Source organism: Eptatretus burgeri, chromosome 5 (assembly GCF_056783735.1).
Source record: "Eptatretus burgeri isolate ZD-2024b chromosome 5, Ebu_testis_v1, whole genome shotgun sequence".
Classification (NCBI taxonomy): Eukaryota; Metazoa; Chordata; class Myxini; order Myxiniformes; family Myxinidae; genus Eptatretus; species Eptatretus burgeri.
This window is the reverse complement of record NC_140965.1, coordinates 73,906,475-73,933,974: the sequence shown is the minus strand read 5'-3', so window position 1 is coordinate 73,933,974 and position 27,500 is coordinate 73,906,475. Positions and strand designations below refer to the sequence as shown.

Sequence of the window (27,500 nt, the reverse complement as noted above, 5' to 3'; positions counted from 1 at the left end):
GTGAGGTGACGAACTCAGTCCGGTCACTTCACATTGGCTGACCGACAAGTCGAGACGCTGTTTTGTGTGATCTGCCTTGCTGGCTGGACTGCGCAGCGCAGTTTTCTGCTCCACATTGCGTTGCGTGTTTTGTGTCAGAGCCTTGACACTGACTCCACTGACTGATCTAGTCGCCTATTTCGTTTTGCAGGATGGCAAAGCGTTCCAACAAGCAAGCATTTTTGGATGTGGGCTTCACTTCTATCAGTGATCGTGGTTCTGTGAAGCCACAATGCGTGTTGTGCTTCGAAGTGCTGTCCAACGAATCGTTAAAGGAAAACAAACTGAAGAGGCATCTGGCGACGAAGTACGCGGAGCACGTCAACAAGGATCGTGAGTTTTTCGAGCGCCGAGAAGCGGCTCTGAAGCGGAGCCGGTTTGAGCCGGCGACGAATCCAGCACCAAGCAAGCGACGCTGGCATCCTACCTCGTCGCGATGCGCATCGCAAGGAAGATGAAGCCGCACACGATCGGCGAACAGCTCGTCAAGCACGCAGCCATGGACATGGCCAGACTCGTCTGCGGCAACGACGCGGCCAAGAAAATGCAGTCCATCTCGCTATCCTACAACACGATTCGCAGCCGCATCGTCGACCTTTCGCTAGATATAAAGGACCAGGTGGTGGCCCACATTAAGAAGGTGGGAAAATGGAGCTACCAACTCGATGAGTTGACAGATGTCGGAAACGACGCCCAGCTCATGATTTTCGGGAGGTACGAGGGTGAGACGGACCTCGAGGAAGAATTTCTATTCTGCACGCCAATGAAAACGACGACAACTGGCGGCAATATCTTCAACGTCGTGGACAACTTCCAACAAGAAGAAGGCCTGAGCTGGGAAAACTGTGTCAGCCTGTGCACCGACGGCGCTCCTGCGATGCTTGGTGTTTGACAGGGATTCACTGCGCGAGTCAAGCAAGTCAATCCGAACGTCAGAATTTTCTACTGCCTTTTGCATCGCGAGAACCTTGCTGCACAACATCTGTCACCGGATGTTTCGGCAGTGATGTAGGAGGTTGTCGCCATTGTCAACTTCGTCAAAGCCAGCGCCGTGAACTCTCGCCTGTTTGAGAAGATGTGTGTTGACTTCGGGTCTGAATTCCAACATCTCCTCTTCTACTCCAGTGTGAGATGGCTCTCCCACGGCAAGGTCCTGCGTCGTGTAGTGGAGCTACGAACAGAGCTGCAGATATTCCTCAACGAAAAGAACCATCGCCATGCCATCCGGTTCCACGAGAAGCCCTGGATGCCCAAAGTCTGCTACCTCAACGACGTCTTCGCCTCAGTGAACGAACTGAACACATCCATGCAAGGCAGGGATCAAAACATCATCACGCTCTCCGAGAAACTGTCGGCCTTTAAGGAAAAGTTGCTGCTCTGGAAGGGGAAACTGGAGCGCAGAAGAACAGCAGCGTTTCCATCATTGAACGAGTACTTGGAGGAGTGGGAGGACGACGAGATTGGAGCGCTCGATGCGATCAAGCCCATCCTCGTGAACCATTTGGAGAACCTGATCACCGAGTTTGATCGCTACATCCCGGACAGAGATCTGGCGTCCCAGCACTGGATCAGGAATCCGTTCCAGGCTAAGGTTGACGACCTGTCTGAGGATGTCCATGGACTGCAGGAAGAGTTACTCGAGCTGCATCACGATGAGTTCCATCGACAACTCTACGCCAAAGCGTCACTTGGAGAGTTCTGGACTGTGGTCAAGAAAGAAAAGCCCATAATCGGTGCTGAAGTCATGAATGTTTGCGACCATGTATCTGTGCGAGCAAGGCTTTTCGGCACTGACGGTCATCAAAACCAAGGTGCGCAATCGCCTCGACCCCGGCCACGACATGCGCATTGCGCTCAGCAAGATCGAGCCCCGCATCGAAGACATCATGCAGACGAAGCTGCAATTACACCTCTTGCACTAATATAGTATGTATTAGCGCTGGTTGTCTGATTTTATTATGATATTATGTTTCGTGGAAAAAGACGCTGATTGAAGCTTGGGTCGCGAGATTTTCACCACACCCGGATTTGGGTCGCGCTCAAAAATTTTGGGAAACACTGGTGCAGATGGAGAAGTGCTGTGAAAACCAAGAATGATGTAGATGGTGAAGTGCTGTGAAAATCTAAAACGTTGAACATGGAGAAGTGCTGTGAAAAACAAGAATGGTGTGGATGGAGAAGTTCTGTGAAAATCAAAAATCATTCTTTCTGGAGAAGTTGTGTGAAAATCAAAAACGTTGTAAATGGAGACGTGCTGTGAAAATCAAAAACGTTGTTTACAGAGAAATGCTGTGAAAATCAAAAACGTTGTAAATGGAGAAGTGCTGTGAAAATCAAAAACGTTGTAAATGGAGAAGTGCTGTGAAAATCAAAAAACGTTGTAAATGGAGAAGTGCTGTGAAAATCAAAAACGTTGTAAATGGAGAAGTGCTGTGAAAATCAGAAACGTTGTAAATGGAGAAGTGCTGTGAAAACCAAAAATAGTTGTTTCTGGAGAAGTGCTGTGAAAATCAAAAACGTTGTAAATGGAGAAGTGCTGTGAAAACCGAAAATAGTTGTTTCTGGAGAAATGCTGTGAAAATCAAAAACGTAAATGGAGAAGTTCTGTGAAAATAAAAAACGTTGTAAATGGAGAAGTGCTGTGAAAACCAAAAATAGTTGTTTCTGGAGAAATGCTGTGAAAATCAAAAACGTTGTAAATGGAGAAGTTCTGTGAAAATCAAAAACGTTGTAAATGGAGAAGTTCTGTGAAAATCAAAAATCGTTCTTTCTGGAGAAGTTGTGTGAAAATCAAAAACATTGGAGATGAAGAAGTGCTGTGAAAAACAAAAACGTTGTATATGGAGAAGTGCTGTGAAAACCAAAAATGTAGATGGAGAAGTGCTGTGAAAACCAAAACCGTTGGAGATGAAGAAGTGCTGTGAAAAACAAAAACGTTGTAGATGAAGAAGTGCTGTGAAAAACAAAAACGTTGTAGATGGAGAAGTGCTGTGAAAACCAAAAATGTAGATGGAGAAGTGCTGTGAAAACCAAAAACGTTGTATGTAAAGAAGTGCTGTGAAAACCAAAAACGTTCTTGATGGAGAAGGGCTGTGAAAACCAAAAATATTGTTTATGGAGAAGTGCTGTGAAAACCAAAAATATTGTTTATGGAGAAGTGCTGTGAAAAACAAGAATGGTGTGGATGGAGAAGTTCTGTGAAAACCAAAAACGTTGGAGATGAAGAAGTGCTGTGAAAACCAAAAACGTTGTATATGGAGAAGTGCTGTGAAAACCAAAAATGTAGATGGAGAAGTGCTGTGAAAACCAAAAACGTTCTTGATGGAGAAGTGCTGTGAAAACCAAAAATATTGTTTATGGAGAAGTGCTGTGAAAACCAAAAATATTGTTTATGGAGAAGTGCTGTGAAAATAAAAAAATATTGTTTATGGAGAAGTGCTGTGAAAATAAAAAATATTGTTTATGGAGAAGTGCTGTGAAAGCCAAAAACGTTGTTTGTGGAGAAATGCTGTGAAAACCGAAACGTTGTTTCTGGAGAAATGCTGTGAAAACCAAAAACGTTATTTATGGAGAAGTGCTATGAAACTCAAAAACGTTGTAGATGGAGAAGTGCTGTGAAAACCAAAAACGTCTTGCATGGAGAAGTGCTGTGACAACTAAAAACGTTGAAAATGGAGAAGTGCTGTGAAAACCAAAAATGGTGTATATGGAGAAGTGCTTTTGCATTAAAAAAAACTTTAAAAAAAATATGTAAGCAATACTGCAACGAGCAGTCCAGTGATGCATCAACACTCCTGGAGACACTGCACCTGCTTCACAATCTTCATAGAACTGTCACATGGGCATAATTTCCCATACACAGAAATACATAATTCCTCAACACCGGATGCTTCTCCAAATTTGATGCAATACGTGTTTTCATGTGTGCTCAAGCTCTGCGAGCTATGATTTTACATTTCCTACATAATCCAATAGTCGTTTCTGTATAGTGAACTGCCAATTACACTTGCCAGTAGTCATCACAACAGTAGTCAACATGAACAAAACCGAGTCTCTTTGATGCCAGTATGTGAGCTTGTCTGTACTGGAAGTTTAGTCGCAGAAATTTCCAGCATCTTCACAAATCTCACCAGGCAGTTTACAGTATAATATTGCCATCTACAAACAAAATAATGGCATTACACCAAACAGTTTGTAATACAACTCAGCGATTCGTACTACAACAACTTTATAACAATTTAATCATTTTAAAATTTTTAAATCAATCAATTTTAATCGTAACAGTCAATTTTAATCGTTCATTTTTGGCATTTACTAATGCTTATCCACAAATACCACAACTAATGCTTCCTGGTCATATCGCCTAGCTTTTAACTGACAGTCTGAAGGGTCCAAAGGGGTCAAAGTAGTCTAAAGGGTCTTAAGGTTTGAAAGATATGTTCCAACAGTATGTAATTAATAAGCATAGGCAGGGTTAACGGTGAAACTGACTTAACGGTGAAACTGACGTTCAAATAGTATGTAATTAAGAGACATTAGTATGAAGTGTAACATTTTCCACAAACTGACATGAATGGCTTTCTATAGTACAGATTATGAGCATACACAACAGGGGTATGCCTCTGAACATTTAATTGGTTGGAGGAACAACTGCCTTGGAAAGCGATAGCAAAATTTCCCACACCTTTGCACCCTCCCCCCAGTATCTGCTAATGTGTAATATTCGTTTTTTAAACTAATAATTCCAACAATAATTTTTTTATGTCAATAAAACAGCTTATTGTGGCATTCCTTGGGATTCCCAACTGAATCCACCCATCCCATGACCTCCCTTACTGATGCGGTCTCTGGACTAGTTGAAGTAAAGCCAAGTGCCCACATGTTATTGATATTGGAGGAGGATATACGTACATGTGATTACCCCATTTATTTTTATTTCCTCACAGTAAAAGAATAACAACAATTGTCTAACATGTATGGATGCAATATCAAATCCCAAGGTACAAACATGATGTCACAATGGTGCAAGGTGGCAAAAACAATTAATTTAATGTAAAACAAATATGGTCGAGGTAAAAAAAATAGAAATTATTGTTGTGCCAACAGAATATTATCATGTGAATTACAAAGATGTAACAAAACGCATGGTAACTTGGACTGGTGAATTTTGCTTCCTAACAGTTTTGTGTAAAGACACATGTAAGCTATCTTGTGGGTCACATTGTCATTGGATACACTCAGAGTTATTAGAAGAAAAATAAATGTTTGCATTGGCAGAGTACTGTGTGGGCAATCCTCTGCAAAATGACAACATGCAAAAACAAAATGTTGATGAACAGCCACGAATACAGGCAATCTACACGGGCAGACAACCGAGTCCCACTTCCACAAAAACATTTTCAGACTCTGAGTGTCCAAGACCAATGGTATGATTCAACTGAAACAGTGTTACATGTTCCTGGGAAGCAGTGGGCACATGAGACTTTGAAGTGAGGACCCTAATATTTCTCACCTCACGACCAATTGGTCCTGGAAGTCCAGATGGTCCATCTTCACCAGGAGGACCCTGAGCAAAGAAGGCATTGAAGCTGCTGGGGCATGTTTATAGATTAATGATGCTTATCATTTTTGGTAATCAGCTCTTTTGGTCAAAATACAGGCAGCGGTTTATTGTTATTATTTATATGCCACAATGAAAGAAAAGAGGAGACAAACTGCATGTCCATAAAATACCTCCATTTAATAACTTATTAGATCACAATATTCCATGAGAACAGTCTGAATATTAAGTGCATTCGGACATGCATTATTTTAAAAAAAGCTCCAATGATTTATCATGGGATCTGATGAGAATCTCATCATATCCCATCAGAAATCAAAGGACATCAAGTTCAAGGACAGATCAAAAATTCACCTTTGAGTTGTCTATTCTCAGTGAAAATAATCCACCGATAAACTGCTTCCCAAATAGTCCACAAACAAAGCATTGCAAAATTAGAGTATGCTGTACTTTTGGAAAGTGCGGCAATCCAAGTGCCCTGTCTGATATCATTTATAAATGATCATAAAGATCCAGCCACCTTACCCTTTCAAAAAGAGCAGATCAATTGTCAAATTACAAATTTCTGCCTCAGCTATAACCTGGAGAAAAGTTACGACAATTAAGACTAAAATGGCATCGTGGAAACTGACTTCTTGACATGCTTGTCATGTGATATTTCCTTCCCAGGAGCTTCCCTTCCCACCTGGTAGTGTGGTGAATTTTCCTTACCTTCCCACCTGGTAGAGTGGTGAATGTGCAGCACAAATTCACCACACCACCAGTGTATCACCACCTATGCTTGTATCGTCCTTCTTCAGGTGTGTCACTTTCTGAATGCTTGCATTACAACCAATTAGCGTGCACGTACTTTATCAACAAATGACTGCACCTTGGGGCATTTAATTTTTGGACATAAGATGCGACTCTATCACATGTTATTTGCATTTTATACCTGTTTTTACCTCGACGGAGGTTATGTTTTCACCAGTTTGTCTGTCTGTCTGTCTGTCTGTCTGTCTGTGAGCAGGATATCTCAAAAAGTTATGGACAGATTCGAATGCACCCTGGTGGATGGATTTGGTGTGTGACAAGGCCGAATTTAATTGATTTTGGTGAAGATACAGATCTGGATCTGAAAATGTTTTAAGGTTTTCAAATGATTCATCACGATTGAGAGACAGGACCAAAAACGATATATAACATGATAATTCAAAAAGTTAAGAAAGGGCTATGACAAAACTTCACGGATGAGTTGAGTCGGCGACAAGAACAAGCCGATTAGATTTTGGTTAATGTTCAGATGCAGATCTGGCCTTTCAGTGGGATACAAAACGTAAACTGTTCAGCCTGGTGGAGGTGTGTGTTCTTCCGACTGTTGTTCTAGTTTCCTCTGTTTCCTTAATTATTTACATCATGATACATAACATGATTTTTGAGGGAATGTATCATTACAGTGTTGGTAATCAATATCAATAATCATGTTTCCTATTTTATTATGTGTTGAAAATCAAATGGTGGCAAGTCGAATTTAAAAAGAGGGAAGAACAGTCAGAAACTAGAAGGGCATTCGGTGGAGCGCATATCTCCGCCACATAATGCCTGATCCATGAGAACATATCAGACCCAATACATTTTTGAGATATCGTGCTATATATCGTTTTTGGCCCCATCTCTCAATGGTGAAAAATTACTTTAAGAATTAAATAATTCTCGTATCCAGATTCGGATAAAAATTGATACTCACATGCAGGCCATCAGATCCTATGGGTCCAAGAGGGCCTGACTTGCCAGGTATGCCCTGCATGGAAACACAACACAGAAAAATCATGACAAATTGAGCTTTGAAAATTGATGCAATTATCACGAGAGGTGTGTGTGTTCAGTATGTCTCACGTGGTCCAAATTAAAATGCAAATTAATGAAATGAATTATATTGTGCACCTTCAGATTGTTTTTTCACCTATTTTTCAAGGTATAACTATGTCAGCCCTTGAACGTTTTGATAATATTGCATTGGCCAAATGAAACCATCAAAGTCAAATTTATTTTTCTGAAAAATTCTATATTTTGGGATCTCTTTTTAGCTGTAGTGGGATACAGTATTCTTTTCCTTTAATGGCCACAATTATTCTCACGTTATTGTGGGTTGGTCGGGGAAAGCTTGGCCCTTTGTTTTGGCTGCCAGGATGTTATGTGTGTCCAGATGTTGAAAGAGATGGATTTTGGAACACCTCCGAAAACTGAGGTGATAGCCATGTCAGAACGGGGCTGGAAAGCCCGCATGGTGACACGGTCACCTGGGGTCTTGGTTGCCCTCCTGCACGCATGCCACACGCAGGTTCTCGCCCTGATGAGGCAGGACCTCGCACAGGCGCAAGTTCTTTTAGGAGACCATGATGAGGCAGTCCGGACGATGTTTCCACATCCTCTTGAGCAGATGCTATCAACTGACCTCCTCCCCCTCGACTTTTGTTAGGATTATGGGAGGGCATCACTGCACGGGTGAGGTTGTCAACCTGGATGACCGAGGTTGGCCTGATGAAAGCTTGGCTAGGCCTGATATGTTCGACTACGGTTAGGGCAGGAATTTGTAATTTGGCCATGGTGCCGGCGACAGCTCGCCTAATCTTTGCGAAAGACACCGTAGGATCTTAAACGTCCAACAATTAATTCCAACAGATGGGACACCAGTTACTCCATCCCTCCGATGGCACATGCATTGATGAATAACGCTGTGTGTGAAAAACCTGAGCGACAGTTTATAGCTGGGTCAGGAATCGAACCTAGGCTAGGCAGCTTAGAGGCGAGTGTGTGTACCTCAAGGCCACCCTGCTAGCCCCTGTAGCGGCATATTGTGATATTTGGAAAATATTTTTTACTTGTGGAACAATTTAGGTTTGTTCAGTGTTCAAAGGTTATGACATGAGATTTTCCAGCATCTCCTCCTGCCTCATCTGTTCACAATCCTGAAGCTTAGGGCACAGCAAATTTCTCCTCAAAGAATAGAAATACAGAATTTAGTCCTCCAACAGAAATGGTCATCTGGTTCGATTCATTTTTGGATCTTAAAAGCAGGAGGATGTGAGCAAGTCAGTGTCCTTTCTGTGTTTATTTCTCCACTGACATCAAACAAATGTAATTTATCAGCATCGATGCAGACATTGGAGATGGTCAAACTCCTATCGATGATGTGAGAAGTGAGGATGAAGTACAAGCATTTGAACCTTCAACAAAGTTTTGTTCAACAATAAAAGGATGCCCAGAGGATGTGCCAAAATCATTCCTGACTGCTTTTGAATATGCCTGTTGTGCTTGTTAAACCACATGGGGAGGGGGGGGGGGGAGAGAAAGATTTATCCAAAATGAACAGTTTGAACAAAAGAAATCAGCAGTTATTCACCAAACGATAGGTTCTAATTAAAGTTTAAAGAAACTCCAAGGAGATAACTGTCATTTTTGTACTTCTCGAGATCAGATAAGATTGACATATAGATTGACAAAAACTCGGAAGGGATCCGACTATTAATTTGCAATTGGTCACTGGCTTTGACACCAATCCAAATTTTTTATAACGGACCCTATCGGCATCAAAAAGCGACATATAATCAAACGAACAGTTTCAAATGGAGCAGCACACCGCCATTAGAGCATTTAAATTGCATCAGATGTGGCAATAAATGTAAAATGTTGCTCCCAGCTTGCTGGCTCGATGACAGAAGATGCCATTTTTGACGTCTCCATCTCTCCTCTGTTTACAATCCCGTGTGGGCATGGTCAACTTGCTAGTTTAGCAAACACTCATTTAGTCATTTGCATCGACACCTGAGTATCAATATAGTCAGTAGAACCCTGACAAGCTGAAAAAACCGAAACCCCCCTCAACCTCTGCAGCATCCATCACGAAGAACCAATGCATAATGTTGTCCGTCTCGACCCAACATATAATATAAGATAATAAGATAATGATTTTCAACAAGGCTTTCGGTGTTGAGACGTTAAATTTTTGGGGTACTTCGATATTCAGTAAATTTAATGGCAACTCGCATGACATCCACCACCCCCACATCCCCCCTTTCCTTTACACTCCACCCACCATCCGAGCCGCAGGCTACTGCTTTCTGTCACATGTTACCGTGTTCATCCCACGTCTATAAGTTCCCCACTGCCACACTTATCAGCATGATATCTCCATTCCCTATCATCTTGCTGTTCAAAAAGCCTTCATTGTACGCGTAAAATAAAAGCTCGTGCCAAACAACGAAGAATCCCACAGTGGGATATCTGACACCAACCATATCACATCTTAATGAAGAGTTACCTTTGTGAGTCACAGAAGACAATGATCAGTTATAATCAGTTTTAATCAATGGAGCACTGTTATGCTCTATATCGAGAGGGGATCAATAGCATTGTCCATGCATGCACTTCAGAAATGTGAACAAATGAAGTGCCGGAAGATCATTATGCTACCAGCCTTGTTATTGTTATGGTTAGAGCATCCGCTCTGAATCTGGGTGGTCGATGTTTCGCACCTTGGCCGAATCATTGCAAAAGGGTAAAAATTGTATGTGCTGCTTCCTTGCTTGATGCTTGGAATTTGAAAAGGATTAAGCATGAACAAACAACCATAGGTTGGAAACAACAGTGCAGGCATTGATGTGCCTATAGCCTCCTCCTGTGTCAAAGTTGTCAGGAAACTCATAATTTATGATTATTATGATGATTATTATTGTTATTATTATTATCAGAAAAGCCTGTCAAAATGACGGGCAACCATTTTGTATTTTCACACTAATCAGCTTTGAAAACTCGGGCTAAAACCGAAGTTATGGACAAAAACCTTTATTTATTACACACATTGCTCGTCCCTTTATTTGGGCAGTGTATACACAACATACCGCTGCCAGAAAATAATCAAAATAACCTGGGCTACAATAACGAAGCCAAAACGTGCCAACTGCTTATGCATATGCATATACAGCAGAATACATTGTGTTTATATAGTTTGGATAATTATAATTGCATTGAGCCATGGGCTGACATGAGAGGCCTGAGGACTCATCCTGGATGCCTGAGGCCCATGTGCCTTCACAAAATGGCAGACGGATGATTTTTTTTTTCAAACTTACAATTGTGGGTGGAGTCGAGCCGACTGTCTGACCAATGGGTACAGAGCATACATACGTGCCCACACTGCCCCAAAATGGAAGAACACAGTGCAGTATATTGATTTTTGTTGAATTTCAGCTTTTACATGAAATCACATCGACAATATCTCCTTTATTTCTGTATATACGTCATAGCTCTCAGAGAAGATTAATTCCCAAGACGTGTGGACTCAATAACACAGAAACTCCACATGAGGGGCATTGAACAAACAAAATCATCATCACATTATTTTAAAGCCTTTTATCCTGAGCAGGGGTCAGCTTTTTGCGGGCTCCAATCATGGTACCCTTTCTTGTAGCAATGTTTTTTTTACGGCCAGATGCCCTTCCTGACGCCACCCTTTAGTCGCCTTCGACATGCAGAGATAATTACTGGTACACTGGTGCTCATTTCGCCGACCTCGGAAGGATGACAGGCTGAGTCAACCCCCCTGATGTTAATTCAGTGACCAGTGGGGATCGAACTCAGGACCCCAAGGATCCAAAGCCACCACCCCAACCTCTAAGCCAACACCAGGAATAAAGAACAAACAAAATACAGGATCTCAAAATCACCAAATCAGACAAACTGTGTTCTTCCATTTTGCAGCAGCATATTCCTTAGCTATATTATAATATGATTATCATTATCCCCATGCTTTTTGGAAAAAAAATTGGGGGGGGGGGATATTGTAATCATCTCATTCTGTCTGCTTGCCTGTCTGTCTGTCTGTCTGTCTGTCTGTCTGTCTGTCTGTCTGTCTGTCTGTCTGTCTGTCTGTCTGTCTGTCCATCACTTGATCTCCTCCTAAATGGTTGGGCAGATATTCACCAAAATTGGAAGTTACGATCACCACGTGTCACGAAGGTGCAAGAGCAGTGTCATATTTGGCCACATACATCAGGGCAGGGTCAAAAGGCCAAATGCTGAAAAATGCGATGACGGGCACATTTTTAAACATTTAAAACCGAAACTTTGTATGTACAATCAACATTTCGAGACATTAATACGCAACGATTTTTTGGATTTGACTCCTGGTTCATTCCCCAGTGGGTGGGGAATTCGGGTCGCAGGGGTCAAATTGGGAAAATAAATTTAAACTCAAAATTTGATATTGGGTTATTTCCGGTGGAGCTTTTTGTCACCTTTTAACTTTGTTGGAGGTGGGAAGCGTGGGAATTTCCGATGGTGCTGCATCGACTTTGTTCTAGTTATTATTATTCGCCCATCCACCCACACAGCGGTATATGTGGTATTGCAATCATGCACGTGTGTGTGTGTGTGTGTGTGTGTGTGTTATCAAATTTTCAACAAACCTATATTATGAGAATATAAAGAACACATTAATAATTGTGTCAAAATTTCAAAGGGCATAGTCACGACGAGTATAAATAATAAATATGACTCATCAGCCCATTAACTGCTGCGCTGCACAAGAGGGTCGGGGTTTATTTTTTATTATGCCCTCGCTTTTTGAAAAAAGAACGGGGGAAATTGTAATCTGCTCTGTCTGTCTGTCTGTCTGCCCATCCATCACGCTATCTCCTCCTAAACATTTGGGCAGAAGTTCACCAAACTTAGTACTTATGATCACCACATGGCAAGAATGGCATGTTTTTTTATGTGGAGGTCTACTGGAGCTTTCTGATGTGGAATGTGACACACCAAAATGATCATCATGATCTCCTCAGTTGATTAGGCTTATTAACTACCAAGAACCCGGAAGAATTCCCATGTTTGAAACACCCACCTTGTTAAGATGTACAAAGCAGCATATTAGGTCCTTCCACAGCATGGCATTCTAATTACAAAATTAAAAAATGATCACATTGTAACAAAGCATATATTAATTAATTCTGATAATATTAACAACAACAATAATAGTCGTATCATTTGGCAATAATAACAATGAAAGCATCATCCCTGCCCTGACCCAAGCTCATCTGGCTTTGATGAAAAGGCAAACGAATGTTCTAGCAGTACAGCAGGCAGGTATGCCACAAGGCCATGAAGACCAATGAAAACTTGAGCCCACTGGTATTGTAAAAAAGGACATAATTGTGATACAAAGTGTTCTGTTTGCCTGATGAGTATTTTCCTGTAAAGGCCAAACTTAGTTATAAGGCATGGTTTAATGAGACACGCCTATGTACAATGGAAAATCGCATACTGTTTGGGTGGCTAGTATGATTCCTGAGATGGAAAGATCGAGTTAAAAAGACAAGGTTTGCACGGCTATTTAGAAAATAGAAAATAATATCCTGGAAAATGACCTTATTTAGATATTTAAAATGATAATGAAAAGTTTGAAATCGTAAATTCAAATAAAATATTTTAGTTTGGAAAATGAGGCTGGACAAGGTGACAGAGTTTGAAATTGAGAATTTTTTTCCAATTTTATCACTTTGTCCATTAATGTTTAGGATTTGGGGATTAATTTTTAGGCTATGGTTGTTATTGTATTAGTCCATGGCTTGCAATGCTGGGATCACAAGTTGAAATTCCATATTGTGCCAAATGTATCCATTGTCTCGTGATATCATTATAATTCAGTCACCTCTTTGTCCGACATATTAATTATAAACTTCCTCATGCATATTTAAGCTGTGATGGAAACTGTCCCATATTTCGTCCTTGCTGGGCGTATTAACTATGCCCGATACACCCCAGTGTACATCGCAGAGATGAAGCAGTCAGAAAAACAAGAGCCAATGATGTATTGCCACATGATGGAGGGAGTGTTTGTTCTGCGTAAGTCGGCGACCAGGATCTTCAATTGCGTTCCGACTGATCAAGCTCTGGAACAAATGATAAATCGCGAGGCAAAGAGCCAGGGAGGCATGATTGGTTTCACTCTGCGCAAAGGCACATTGTTACGGTGGCTTATGACACGGCACATCATGGGTGAATATGCAGAGGCTTTCAAGGGACTTTGTAACTCTGGCAGTAAGGGAAAGCTGCATGAAGAGCTAGGGGATTCTCGTTCAAACAAGGACAGAAAGGATGTGAAGGACATGAAGGAATACCATTATAGTCAGTGCCAAGATCCAACTGACCTGGATGATGTTCCAGGCCGTCTAATCAATATCACCACAGGTCAAATGGCATCACAAGATGTTGAGGATTCAATGAAGAGCATCCCAGACAGGGGAAAAGTTATCTTTGATGACTGTCAAGGAACGACTTGGAGATGAGTCCACAAAAAGTTTTTGGGAACCATTAAAGAAGTGCACCATGTCAACATTTGTGGACATGCAGAAAGCCCTCCCAAATGACAAGGAACGAAAGCTGAAAATTGACATGGAGGTGTTGCTTTGTCGGCTTCTGGCAGTCTCCAGGAGTCATGATGGAGAGATGAGGAACATCCTCCAGTACTAACTGGCTTGAGTACCACCAGCACTTTTCTATGATGATGGAATGATGAGAAAGACCAACAAAGCTGACCTTGTCCAGAGGCTTAAATCCAATTGTCCAGACGTTTTAGCAGAGCTGCCACAGATACCAGCATCCACTTCGTCCACTGAAATCATCGATGGCATGGCAATGGTTCAATCATTGAACGAGAACCAGTTCAGAACGTTCAAGGATTTGGCAGAAGTGGTTCAGAGACTAACAGAAGCTTCTTCGGAACCCTTCCTTGGAGTTTAGCTTGAGAGCGACAAAGTTCTTCTGGCTCACAGTTACTTATGTAGTCTCAGATCCAGAGGAGCAGACAAGTTCCAAACTACCGCATGTTTCTGCAAGGAGTCGTCAATAAGGCAAACCTTCCTAATTACATCTCGCGTTACATCTTGCAGCATGCAGCTAAATATATTCCACACAGGAAATCAATCATCTTGGCGGGAGGATTCAGTGAGGGAAAGCTTGTGAACGCCATTACCCCATATGGTGTGTCATCCCTTGAAAGTCTTTATAGTAACCAGGAGGAAGCCGATACTCGGATGATCCTGCATGCTTGCAGTCCGTAAAAGGACCATGATAGGATCATAATTCGTTGCGATGATACTGATGTCTTCATCTTACTAGTCTACTACTTCCCCAGAGGACAATTAACTCAACATGTGTATATGTATAATGGACATTCCAGAAAGGAGCGCTACATTCCAGTACATCTGATTGCAAACAAACTTGGCCTGACAGTTTGTGAGTGTCTCCCAGCTGTCCATGCCCTGACAGGATGTGATACCACATGCTCATTGAACAGAATAGGCAAGAAGACTGCCTATTCTAAACTGGTGAAAAATGTCAGCATTCTATCAAATTTAAAGACCTTCCATGAGGATAACCTAGATGACAGTGTCACTGTAACTCGCACCGATGCTCTACTCTTGTACGGGAAGAAGGGGAAATATGTTGATACCCTTGATGAGTTGCACTATATCATGGCTGCAACGACGGACAAGTCAGCATCAATGCTTCCCCCTATGGAGGATTCCGTCAAACAGCATGTCCTTTGTGCCAAATATCAAACACAGATTTGGTGTGAGAGTCACATCCCAAACCAAGCAGTGATCAAACCAGTTGGCCATGGCTGGTCTACTTGTGATGATGGAGGCATCACTCCGAAGATGTTTTAACTCAGGCACCTGCTCCAGTTGAGGTTCGAGACCTGACTCAAAAACTGTTTGAGTGGGAGGAAGTGTCCTTGCCTGCTTGCTGGACTAGATGGTAATAAATGCTTGTTCTTGTAGAGACTGAAAATCAGGAGAGCAAACCTGAAGGAGACGATGAAATGGAGGTGGACACAAAGACAGCTAATGTAATTAGGTGTGTTATGAGCACAGTTCTACACGTTGTCATAAACATGGGGTTAATTATCCATTGCTATACCCATTTCCCCATGCTTAAACAGATTTTTTATATCAATAAGACATCCAGGCAGTTTAAACAAATCAGGTCTGGCACTGTTATACGATGTAGTGCTGGTCACATGCAAGAAAATTTGTTTCATTTTGGTCGAAATTGCGAAAAATTGCCAAGTTTTGGGTATATTTTTGGTCCCTTAACCCCGTACAGCTTAAAACCTCAGAATATATTGCTCCATGTCTATTTCAATGAAATACATAGGTGTAACCACCAACACCGGACGTAGTGGCGTGCGTCTGTAATCCAGCTACTCAGAGGCTTGGGTTAGAGGATTGCTTGAGGATGGGAGCTCTGTGCTGGGCCGCGCTATGAGAGGGTGTAGGGCAGCCCGGAATCATGGCGAAACCCAATCCTTATCCCTGTGTCGTAAGAGGCGACCAGGGTTGCGTCAGGAAGGGCATCCGGCCTAAAACCTATGCCAAATCAGTATGTGGATCATAACGGATGATCCGCTGTGGCGACCCCTGAACGGGAGCAGCCTAAAGACGAACAACAACATCGGTGTAACCACCAGTGGTAAAAATTAACAGGGCTGATTGCATCAAATAAGCAAACAATTGAAAAGGTCATTTTTTTTCACAAGTTTCCTCAAACAAGGGGTTAATTCAGCATGTTGTACACAGTTGCTGTAACTCCAATACCATTTTTCAAAAACTAGAGATTCAGACTGTTAAAACGAGAACAGTCCCAGCTTGTTATACCTCCGGTAGGGGTATCGCCTAAAATAGAGCTCTTTTTCAGCTTCGGACACAGTACTACATCTCCTTTCTGGTCTTGCACCCTCCGCTCTTTCCATGTTCTATCGCCCCCCCCCCCCAGTCACAAAATCCATCCTCGTCTGGTAAAACTACTGAAATCCAGGATCACTTCTCACCTCCACTCATTTGTTCCTCTTTTTTCCCACCTGTGGAATCAACTGCCACATCCTCTTCAATCACATTCTTCACTCCAGGTCTTCAAAGCAGCTGTTCACCACCATCTCAGATCACCCCCCCCACTCCCCCATTCAAAACCATGATCTTTTCAATCTCTATCAACCCCACCTCCTTCCAAATTTTTAGTTTTTCCCTCCTGAAGAGTTTGCTTCGATATCTACATCTTGTTCACCCCATGAGTCCTGTTCTACCCCTCATTCTTCCCCACACCCCTTATTTGTCCAAGTCTCCCTCTGTTTTGTCCTTCAACCTTGCTGTTTGTGTTGTCCCCTCTCTCTAATGCTCCTTCTTTTCTGTTGTGCCCTGTTCAATTCCATGTTATAGCTCTTCCACGAGTCTTGAACTTGTACATGAAAAAGTATGCCAATCGTTGTGGGAAGTAAGGAGAAGCTGACATGGTTCATGTACAAAATACCAGCTTCTCCTTGCCTCCCACAGCGATTATCATACTTTGCTTAACGTTCTCTTGATTCCATCCATTGTTCTACTTGCCCGCCAACGCAGAATGACACAATCGTTCATGATTAAGGCTCTTTTTATATTCTACTTCACTGCACAGTTCGGAAGGAGGTGAAGACAGGGAGATGTTGTACAGTATGGGTTGTGGCATTGTCTGTGGGTCCATGCCATCCTTGATATGCATGTTAGCCTGTCAGCTGCTGAGGAGATGGGTTTTGCCATTGTGTGTGTGTGTGTGTGTGTGTGTGTGTGTGTGTGTGTGTGTGTGTGTGTGTGTGTGTGTGTGTGTGTGTGTGTGTGTGTGTGTGTGTGTGTGTGTGTGTGTGTGTGTGTGTGTGTGAAGCCATAACTTTATCTTTTTAACCATTTGAACTTTTGTCATCAAATTTTCAACAAACACATGTTACGAGAATGTGAAGAAGACTGCAATTAATAAATGGTTCAAGATGTTAAAGGGTAAACTCACACAAAGTACGAATAGGCCATGCAGCACGAGACGGCTGAGTTTTGAAATCGCTCCCATGTTTCCTTATTTATTTACCACCAGTAAATACAACCCGTATCTTTGCTGACGGCAATATTAAGGGGGAGGAGGGAGTAAGAAGGATGGGTGGAAGAGAGGAGGGAGAGGGAGTGAGGGGAGGAGGGAGGGAGACCGAAGAGGGGTGGGGAGCAAGGAAGGAGGATGGAGCGAGGAGAGCTGTGGGAGTGATGAGGGGAGCAAGGAGGGGTGGGAGAAGGGAAGGCAGCATGAGGGAAGGGCAAGGGAAGACAGCGTGAGGGAAGGGTAGGGGAGGGAAAGGTAAGGCAGTGTGAGAGGAGGGTCCGTCCAGACATAACCACTATATGGACCCATCCGACGATAACCACCATCTGAACGGCTGGAGAGGACTACTATCCAGACATAGTCACAGTCCGAATATGTCTGGAGATAACCATGGTCCGGATACGTGCGGCGATAACCGTCCAGATATGTACGGAGATAACCACCATCTGTATGCCTGCTGTTGGCTTAATGGCTAGCGTGGTGGGTTTGGAATCCCAGGGTCCTGAGTTCAAATCCCACTTCGCTGTTGAATTAATACCAGATGGGGTTGACTCTGCCTGTCATCCTTCCGAGTTCGGCAAAATGAGTACCAGCTTGCTGGTATCCTGTGTTGGAGTGACAACCCATCCAGGATTGTGCTCAACAGCCAAGGAGACTGCTTAGGCAGCACCAACGCTCTGCACGGTGTATGGTCCCAATGGATGGATGGATGGATAACTACATTCTGGATATGTGCGAAGATAACCATCGTATGGATACATGTGGAGATAACCACCATCCAGGCATATAACCATGATCCAGGTATGTCAACGTAAAGCAGTGTGAGGGGAGGGTCCATCCAGACATAACCACCGTCTGGACACATCCGGAGATAACCGCCATCCGAACACATCCAGAGATAATCACCATCTGGATGACGGGTATATGAAATGGGGTGGGAGAAAAAGAGTGGGGGAGAGAGAGGGGTGATGGAGGGAGGAGTTAGGGAAACAGAGGAGGCATAGGGAAGCAAGGAGGGGTGGGAAAAGGGAAGGCAGCATGAAGGGAGGGGGAGGCAGTGTGAGGGGAGTGGAGGGTGTGGAAGAAAAAAATAATTATATTCATGTACTCTCAATTATAATTGTTGCTGGTGCTTTATAAATTTAATTTTTATGCTGTAGTCGAATCGGCTGTCAGTTATGTTTCCCTTTACCCATGAGTCTTTTGACCGAAATGTTGATACAAGGAATGTCTTACTATGAAACAAAGTGACCTGCTTGATAACACTGCAACTTTTGCCATGATTATGTCATTCTCTTTCACCCAGTGAATACGTATTGCAGTTGGAGTTCTTTTGCCTAATGCTGATCAGACCCCTCCACTCCCACAAAAGCATATAAATGCCAGGAAATGTAATCTGAGCTTAGTGCAAATCATTGGGATGTTTACATCTCAGTGCTTTGGACTCCGTGGTACCACGAAATAAGAGTTCTTTGATGAAATGTACTTTTTGTTGTGGACAGCGGATTAATTGTGTAATGCAAATTTGAGTAATAGGATTTACACCGAGTCGGTTAAAGGCAAAATTCCACAACAAGGGGAAAGCAGTGTCAGGGGAGGGTCCGTCCGGACATAACCACCATCCGAACACATTCAGAGATAACCACCATCCGAACACATTCAGAGATAACCACCATGCAGAAAAAACCACTGTCTAGATAGGTATGGAGATAACCACCATGCATATACAAATTATACATGCAGAGATAACCACCATCTGGATACGTGAGGAGATAACCACCATCCCATCCTGGCATAATTTAATATATTTTGCTTTGAAATTCACAAAGAGAAACCATATAATATTTATAAACACAACCAAGTCATATAAAAGAACCAATTGCTTTAGAAACAGTCACGAGGACAAAGGAAAACGTGACCACTCGTACACTGCTGAGATTAAAAGTTAAAACCTCCACGAGATACGAGATGAAACTTTACCACCATGGCACCCACAACCAAGCATGCAAGCATGCACACACACCCACGGAAAGTCACTTTACAGATCCAAGTCTACCCATATGTGCCACGTCCGCGTGTGTTGCATATGTATCTCTACCTTGTAGCAACTGCCGACTGTACATCCCGATCGGGACACAAACTGCACCGCTATCGACTGTAGGGTGCTCTGCAAGTGGCTTAAGCACTCAAGCAAGCCGTCCATTGAAATGGTTGATAAGGAATGTCTGGCTTGGCAAGCGATATCAAGCTGATTAGTAATGGCACATACCCACACAAAAACGAAACATCACCGATTTCTTCAAATTTTCCGATTTCACTCCAGATTTCGATTGATTTAGTCCACGTGATCCGATTCTCCAAACTCAAATTATATTTTGATTACATACTTTAATTAGTCCGTGAGAGTTGATCGTGGAAAAACCGCATCGTACAATGCCTTGAAATCACTCCAAGCTTACAACTTGAAAACGATAGCACTTACAAAAGCGGTGTATACAGTGATTTGGAGGTATGTGGATGAGCCTTTCGAATATATTAGTGAGTAAAGTGAAAAATAACATTTTCAGCACTTTATCATTAATAAACCATTGTGGTCTGTTCCAACTCAAGGCATTGCTGAACAGGCCAAACAAAATGGCAAATTAAGACCCCAGCGAAGGAGAGCGAGGTGACCGAGGATGCATAGAAGTGACCGAGCATGCACCTAATAAAAGATATAGTTAAATAAGGTCGTTAATCATCTTCAAAGGGGGTGTTTCAATGAACCCAAACACCCAATTTTCACTCATGCACTTCCTTAGAGTTCCCTTAGTATACATGCAAAGTTTCAGGCTACTAGGTTTCATGGTTTTGGATTTATGGAGAACACAAATACACACACACACACACACACACACACACACACACACACACACACACACACACACACACACACACACACACACACACACACACACACACACACACACACACACACACACACACACACACACACACACTTATAGATTTGAGTCTTTGTCATCAAATTTTCAGCAAACCTTTATAATGAGAAAGATGAAGACCCCCATTTAATACATTTTACATTTTTAACCTCCGCCATCTAAGATGGACGGAGGTTACTGTTTTCACCCCTGTCTGTTTGTTTGTTTGTGAACAGTATTTCGGAAAAACTCCTGGACGGATTTCGACAAAACTTGGTGGGGGGATTAGGTATGATCCAAGGATCATGCCATTAGATTTTGGACTTGGTCCAAAGTCCAATATGGCCGCTATGGCGGCCATTTTGAAGAAATATTTGAATTTTTGTTTTTGCATTTCTACATGTTTTAAGTGATTTCCAACCAAAAATAAATAAATTTGTTGGAGAAAAAAAAATTTGCAACTTTTTTTCAAAAAAATTTCGATTTTATTTGAAAAATATTTGATTTTTTTTGCATTTCTTCATGTTTTAAGTGATTTCCAACCAAAAAAAAATTGTTAGAGAAAAAAATAAAATTTTGCACCTTTTTTTTCAAAAAAATTTCGGTTTTTTTGGGGGCATTTCTACATGCGCGTCGATCTAGTTTAGTTTATTTAATCGTGGCTCAGTAGAGTCTGATCCGTTTTGACCTACAATGAATAGGATATCAGGTTCACTTAAGTGACCCAGCAGTATTGGCAGAGGAGGTTTTGCACTCTACCGAGTGCTCCCCCTCTAGTTTTATCTGTTGTTTTCGTCAAAGTTTAGAGTGCAAAGTGAACACGGACGTGCTTTGCATTTTCAGATGCTTTCTAGTTTTCTCTTTCGCTTGTTAAAGTGAAGCACAAAAATATGAAAATAGAATCCAAAAAATGTTTTTTTTTTTATTTGCTTTGAATTGTATATTTCTAATTTCCCCCCTCACACCACCCTCCATCCACAGCTGTCTAAGTAGAGGATGACCTTGTCCATTTCTATTTTTCTTCGACACAAGATGAAATTATATACAGTTATATATACACGGATTGACTGAGGAAGCAAAGGAAAGTAATCAAACAAATGGTAGTGACTTGTTGGGTTAATTTAAATGACATCACAGACTGAGAATAGACTGTCCATGAGACTCTGTCTGGAGAATCTCCAAGGACAGTTGCTGGAGCCAGCAATATGCGGAGCACAGTGAAAAGGATGAAAGCTCTTATGAAAGAAAAAGCACCAATGGACTTCAGTTCACATTCACTTCACCTCGTCATTTCACATGGCCGTAAGAATCCTCTGATGTACAAAATGTAAGGGACATCGAAGGAAACGTGCTTCTTCATAAACTCACATACAAACATGAGGCTTTATAAATAAAAGATCACTGAAACTGAAGTTCCTGCGGGGGAGAAATGGAAGGCTGTATTGAATCTGTGTACAAGGTGGGTTGAGCAACACGAGGTCCACAACCACTTTAATGGTTCTCGTCCTTAAATCCTCACTGGCCTTGAAGTAATAGCATATCAGATACATATGAAGCTTGTGATGATGATGTAAACACTGCCCGATGGGACAACTCAGCAAAGTCAAAGGCTTCCTCTCTACGGGATGCCCATTCGTTGGGAACATTCATGAGGGTGTACGCGACACTTTCCAAGTTGAAAGGAATCACAGTAAAACAGCAAGAGCATTTTTGATGCCTTCTCCCTTGTAGATGAGGTCTAATCTATGAACAAAAGGAAACATGAACACATTGAGCAGCATTTCAACCGAATCAACAAGCAGGCATCACACAATGCAGAGTCCGTAGGTGTTCAGCCCGCCATGCCAGTGATTGTACGTAGAATGATGCACAAAACCAACACCCAAGCTGAGACACATCAATAATATGACAGGAGGAGTATGGCTGCCCTATTCCTTTATAACATTATTGCTCAGGCAGATATTAAGTGTCCATCACGATCTCAAGCCTGTGAAAAACTAACGAAGCTTGCACTGTCAGCTGTGTCCAAGAGAAGTTGACTTCGTAGATGTTATCAACACATATCAAACCCTCAGAGTCCTGATTTTGTAGATTATTAGTTTGAAAGATGGTTAAATGGGATGCAGTGCCACAGAAATAAGGTCCAAAAACAAACATGTACTGAGGGGGTAAAACACTGCAATACTGATGTTGACTCTACTCTAATGTAGAGCACCTATCTGAAGCTTTGGTGCACCATGACTCCTGTGATATGCTTGGTGTGGGCTGAACGGTTACGGTGGTGGACGTGGAATCCGAGGATCCTGAGTTCAAATCCTACTCGGCTTTAATACCAAGTGGGGTTGACTCCTATTAATCCTGAATTAATACCAGGTGGGGTTGACTCTGGTTGTTATCCTTCTGAGATCCTCAAAATGAGTGCCAGCTTTCTGATATCCTGCATCATAGTGGTGACCCATCCAGGATTGTGCCCAATAGCCAAGGAGACTGCTTAGGCAACACCAACGCTCTACACAGAGTATGGTCCCAATGGATGTATGGAACACCTGTAACCTCATGTGAATGTGAAAGAAGTGCAGATGCACTCATGTGACTGAACAACATTATGAGGGCTCACATGATAGGAGAAAGGTTGAGCACACCAGCATTCATTCACATTCATGATGAAACTGTGAACTAAAAAAAAAAACTCCCACTGAACTGGAATTGAAAACAATGCTGCTGTAAAATATCATGCCAGTCCATGGCTATAAAACTTAGTCACATGGCAATTAAATGGAATTCCTCAGGAAGAATTTATTCTGTGATTTTTTTTTCTGTTCAATTTGCTGAGAATAATAACGTTCCATCCCTTCCCACTGGGTAAACTTAGCAATGCACCTTGGACAACCACCCACATCATCCCCCCTCCAAATATGAAAATTCTGGCTACATACTTGGTAGAGCTATTTCACAGGAAAGGCTCAGATCCAACATTTTGATCACCGAGTGGTCTTCAAGCACATTCCAGATGAAGACCATTTGGTGGTCAAAGTGCTCGGCAGCTCCAAGAGTTAGTGATCCCTTCATATTTGAGTCGGGATCGTCTTGCCCAACGACAAACAATCAATTTTGTGAACAATTGTAATTTTTAACCCACATTTCAAATCTAATATCAAAAAACGATATATTTACCTTCGCCGCTGATTGTGGAAGGAGGTTATGTTTTCACCCCTGTCTGTGTTTGTCTGTGGGCATGATGTCTCAAAAAGTCGTGGACGGATTCGGATGAAATTTGGTGGACAGGTTGGGTGTGTGACAAGGACGAACTGATTATGCTTTGTTGAAGATCTGGATACGGATTTGGATACGAGAATTATTCTATTTTTGAAGTGATTCCTCAACATTGAGCGATTGGGCCAAAAATGATACATAGCATGATATTTCAAATAATTATTGGGCCCCGATATGTTCTTGTGGATCAGGCAATGCATGGCGTAGGGATGTGCTCCACCGAGTGCCCTTCTAGTTTTATCATGTAATTTTGTGTGAATATTTTGCTGCTATATGAAACTCACGTGTGACAAGTGAAATGGCATTATTGCAGTACAGTGCAGGAGTTTCCTGTTGACAGAGGGATGTGGAATTTTAAACAATCAATCAGCGACATTTTCAAGTGAGAGAAAAAGGAGGGACAGGTGTGTGTGTGTGTGTGTGTGTGTGTGTGTGTGTGTGTGTGTGTGTGTGTGTGTGTGTGTGTGTGTGTGTGTGTGTGTGTGTGTGTGTGTGCTTGAGCTGATATTAATGGTTGATAAAGATAATTTCACAACGTACTGATTTAAATGGCGACTTTCATTTTGTTAGTGCAGGAGCAGCTGCATTGACTCCCTCAATTGAAAATAAGAAGTTCGAGAAGGTCAATAGAAAAGCTGTGGGGGTGAGTTTGAAAATATGGAGGTTATTGAAGATAGTGTGGGGGGAGTGGACGGCCATGAGTGTGAAAACAGAAGAATGGAAAGATTGTAAAGATGACGAGGAGTAGGTGGGAATTATTGACTCGTGATTCGAGAAAGTATGTTTCATAGTGTTGATCACAATACTGTGAGATTTAAAACACAAGTGCACCTGTTCCCAAAGGCAGCAGGAGGAAGAGTCAAGTTATTATCCTCTCTGGGGTATATCGATCGGAGGAGATCTTGGCTCGGGTCCGTTAGTCTGTGAGATACGCGATCAGCATAAAAATGCCTCAAGAACGTCGGGTTTCCTCCCTTTCAATTTAATGTTAAACAGCAGTAGTGAATGTTTTAAAACGGTAACCATACGTGTTTGTGGTGTATAATATTTTTTACTTCTGGAAGGGGTGCCCCACGGAACTCCATGATAAGCTATTTAAACACGTTAACACGTCGTTTGTCCAATGAGGAAAAACCCCTTGGGGGGAGGGGATATGATTATTAGTATTAATATTGTTTTGTAATAACATTAATATTGTGCTATTATGATCAGTGTTGTTATTACCTCTGCCACCGAAGGTGGATGGAGGGTACGTTTTCACACCTGTCGGTTTGTAAGTGAGCAGGATATCTCAAAAACTTATTGATGGATTTGGACGAAACTTGGTTGGCAGGTTGGATGTGTGACGAGGACAAATGAGTTAGATTTTGGTGAAGATCTGAATCCGGATCTGTATACGAGAATTTTTTTTAATTTTTTGAGTGATACTTCACCGTTGAGGTATGGCGCCAAAATCGATATATAGCACAACATTTAAAAAAAAGTTGTGGACAAGTTATGACAAAACTCGGTGGATGAGTTGGTGAGGTGACGAAAACAAACCGATGAGATTTTGTTTCAGGTCCAGATCCAGATCTCACTGATAAGTGGGACACAAAACGTAAACTATTCAACTTGGCGGAGGTACGTGCTCTCCTAAGTGCCATTCTAGTTACTTTTGTTATTAGAAGTGGCCTTGGAAAAATGCCATGGTAAGCCATCTATACACCTTAACACGGATTTCGACAAAGGTAGAAAAGAAAACCCTTGGGGAGGGGGGCAAATGAAGTCGTTAAAACTTCCATCGTGTGACCCTTAGTCATCCTGTCAAGTTTGGTTGAGATTGGATAAGTAATGACAAAATATACCAGAGTCAGACAGATAGACATACAGACAGACACCAAATTGCGTATTTTATCATGATAAATAAAAAATGTTTTGCTTCAATGTATTTATTCATTTGTATGCAGCCTTGGAAGGATAACAGGCAGAGTCAACTCACTGTAAAAAATAAAAATAAAAACCGGGGCTTGAACTCAAGAACACTGAGATCTTAAGCCAGCCACCTTAACCATTAAGGCAACATCAGGCTTATTCTGCTTCAGTAATTAATTTATATAAAGAAAAAAAATTCTGGAAATAATTTATCGAGTAATATACTGATTTATAATTGCATTGGGGTGGGCTTTATTTTTGTGAACACATATTGGAATCTGGTGGCAATTAAAAAGATGGCCTGATGGTCTCACTATCATTATTGAGATTTGGCTGTGCCGTTGACATCGTAACCCTGCACATTTGGGCAGGAACTGAGAATTTGGTCGAGGCGTCAGCACACAACGCATCACACAATTAGACGCGCAGTGGACTCATCAATGTCCACCAGTATATGCTAGCAGACGGGACATCCAGATTCACATTAATTTAAAGGACAGTGCACTCATTGACACAAATTCCTGCCTTAAAGCAGCAGGAATGCAATTTGTAGGCTGGTCTGGAATAAAATCCAGATTAGGTGAGCCCAATGCCTTTGAGCTATCCTGCCAAAGCCCCTTTTCGTGACCGAAACATGAGAAAAGAACAATGTGTGAAAGAATGCATTCACTTTTGTGCAAGGGCACTATAAACTCCGACAGGGAGCGCTGTTGCTCCATGGTTCATACCGGCTCTCCTGGGACGCCTTTCTCACCGTCTTCTCCCGGAGTCCCGCTTGGGCCCTAATTAGACAAGGTGTGGACAGTTACTCTTGCAGCCCAAGTGTGGGAGGTAGCTCATGTGAAAGCCATCTATTTCAGCCCCCGTCAAGAGAGAGAGAGACAGAGACACAGAGACACAGAGACACAGAGACACAGAGACACAGAGACACAGAGACACAGAGACACAGAGACACAGAGACACAGAGACACAGAGACACAGAGACACAGAGACACAGAGACACAGAGACACAGAGACACAGAGAGAGAGAGAGAGAGAGAGAGAGAGAGAGAGAGAGAGAGAGAGAGAGAGAGAGAGAGAGAGAGAGAGAGAGAGAGAGAGAGAGAGAGAGAGAGACAGACAAACTTACTGGTTCACCAGGGGGTGTCTTGTTGCTTCGTGGCCCCGGCTTTCCTGGAAGGCCCTGTGGAATATAACAGATTAGACTTCCAATTGTGCTTTAGCGGGGGTTATGAGCTCACAACAGGACAACGACTTTAGTGTGAATAACTGCACTGCTGCTGTGGTTTGTCTGAACACTCACTTTCTTGCCGTGCTTGCCCGGTTGACATTTTCGACCAGGTGGGCCCTACATATGCACATAATGAGAAAAAAAAACTGCAATCAGCAATAAAAATGCATGCTCACAAAGTTTGCACACATGTAATGTATGTCAGCTCCTATTTTTTTTTTGCCATTATCTTTCCTAATAATTACAACTACTAAAAGTATGACAAGTGTAGTATACTTTAGGGATCTTACTATCAAATGATAATAATAATAATAATAATAATAATAATAATATTAATAATGCAAGGTCCCTCAATAAATCAATAAATTATCTGCTCTGGATGATGTGGCTTGGTGTCCATGAGAAAAGTTCGGCGCACAAAAGTAACAGGTAATGGGAACCTGTGTACCAAGCTTTCCTTCAGGGCCATCCGGTCCCACCGACCCCTTCAGACCCTGTTGGGACAACAACAACATCAGTTCCTGTTAGGTAGAAATTCCGATGTTCAGTTGATTGTTTCCAAAGCAATATGCTATTCTGTTGTAAGTATGCCGTAAGGGATGACAGGATGTCCGAGAGGTATGCA

The 27,500-nt window shown here is 42.2% G+C and overlaps 1 protein-coding gene across 15 annotated transcripts in view; it reads right to left on the bottom strand.

Moving 5' to 3' along the window:
• The window catches only part of LOC147026699 (uncharacterized), a 506,204-nt gene that overhangs the window by 174,994 nt on the left and 303,710 nt on the right, over window positions 1-27,500 (bottom strand). For all 15 annotated transcript variants that reach the window (XR_015058478.1, XR_015058480.1, XR_015058479.1 and 12 more), the window contains 6 exons: window positions 27,316-27,369; window positions 26,948-26,992; window positions 26,774-26,827; window positions 26,373-26,426; window positions 7,326-7,379; window positions 5,552-5,605 (listed from right to left, as the gene is read on the bottom strand). Coding sequence is in view for 12 of the 15 variants with exons in the window: in XM_085882416.1 (XP_085738542.1) it covers window positions 5,552-5,605; window positions 7,326-7,379; window positions 26,373-26,426; window positions 26,774-26,827; window positions 26,948-26,992; window positions 27,316-27,369 (315 nt within the window). In the remaining 3 variants the exon portion in view is untranslated. The remainder of the gene's footprint in view (window positions 1-5,551; window positions 5,606-7,325; window positions 7,380-26,372; window positions 26,427-26,773; window positions 26,828-26,947; window positions 26,993-27,315; window positions 27,370-27,500) is intronic.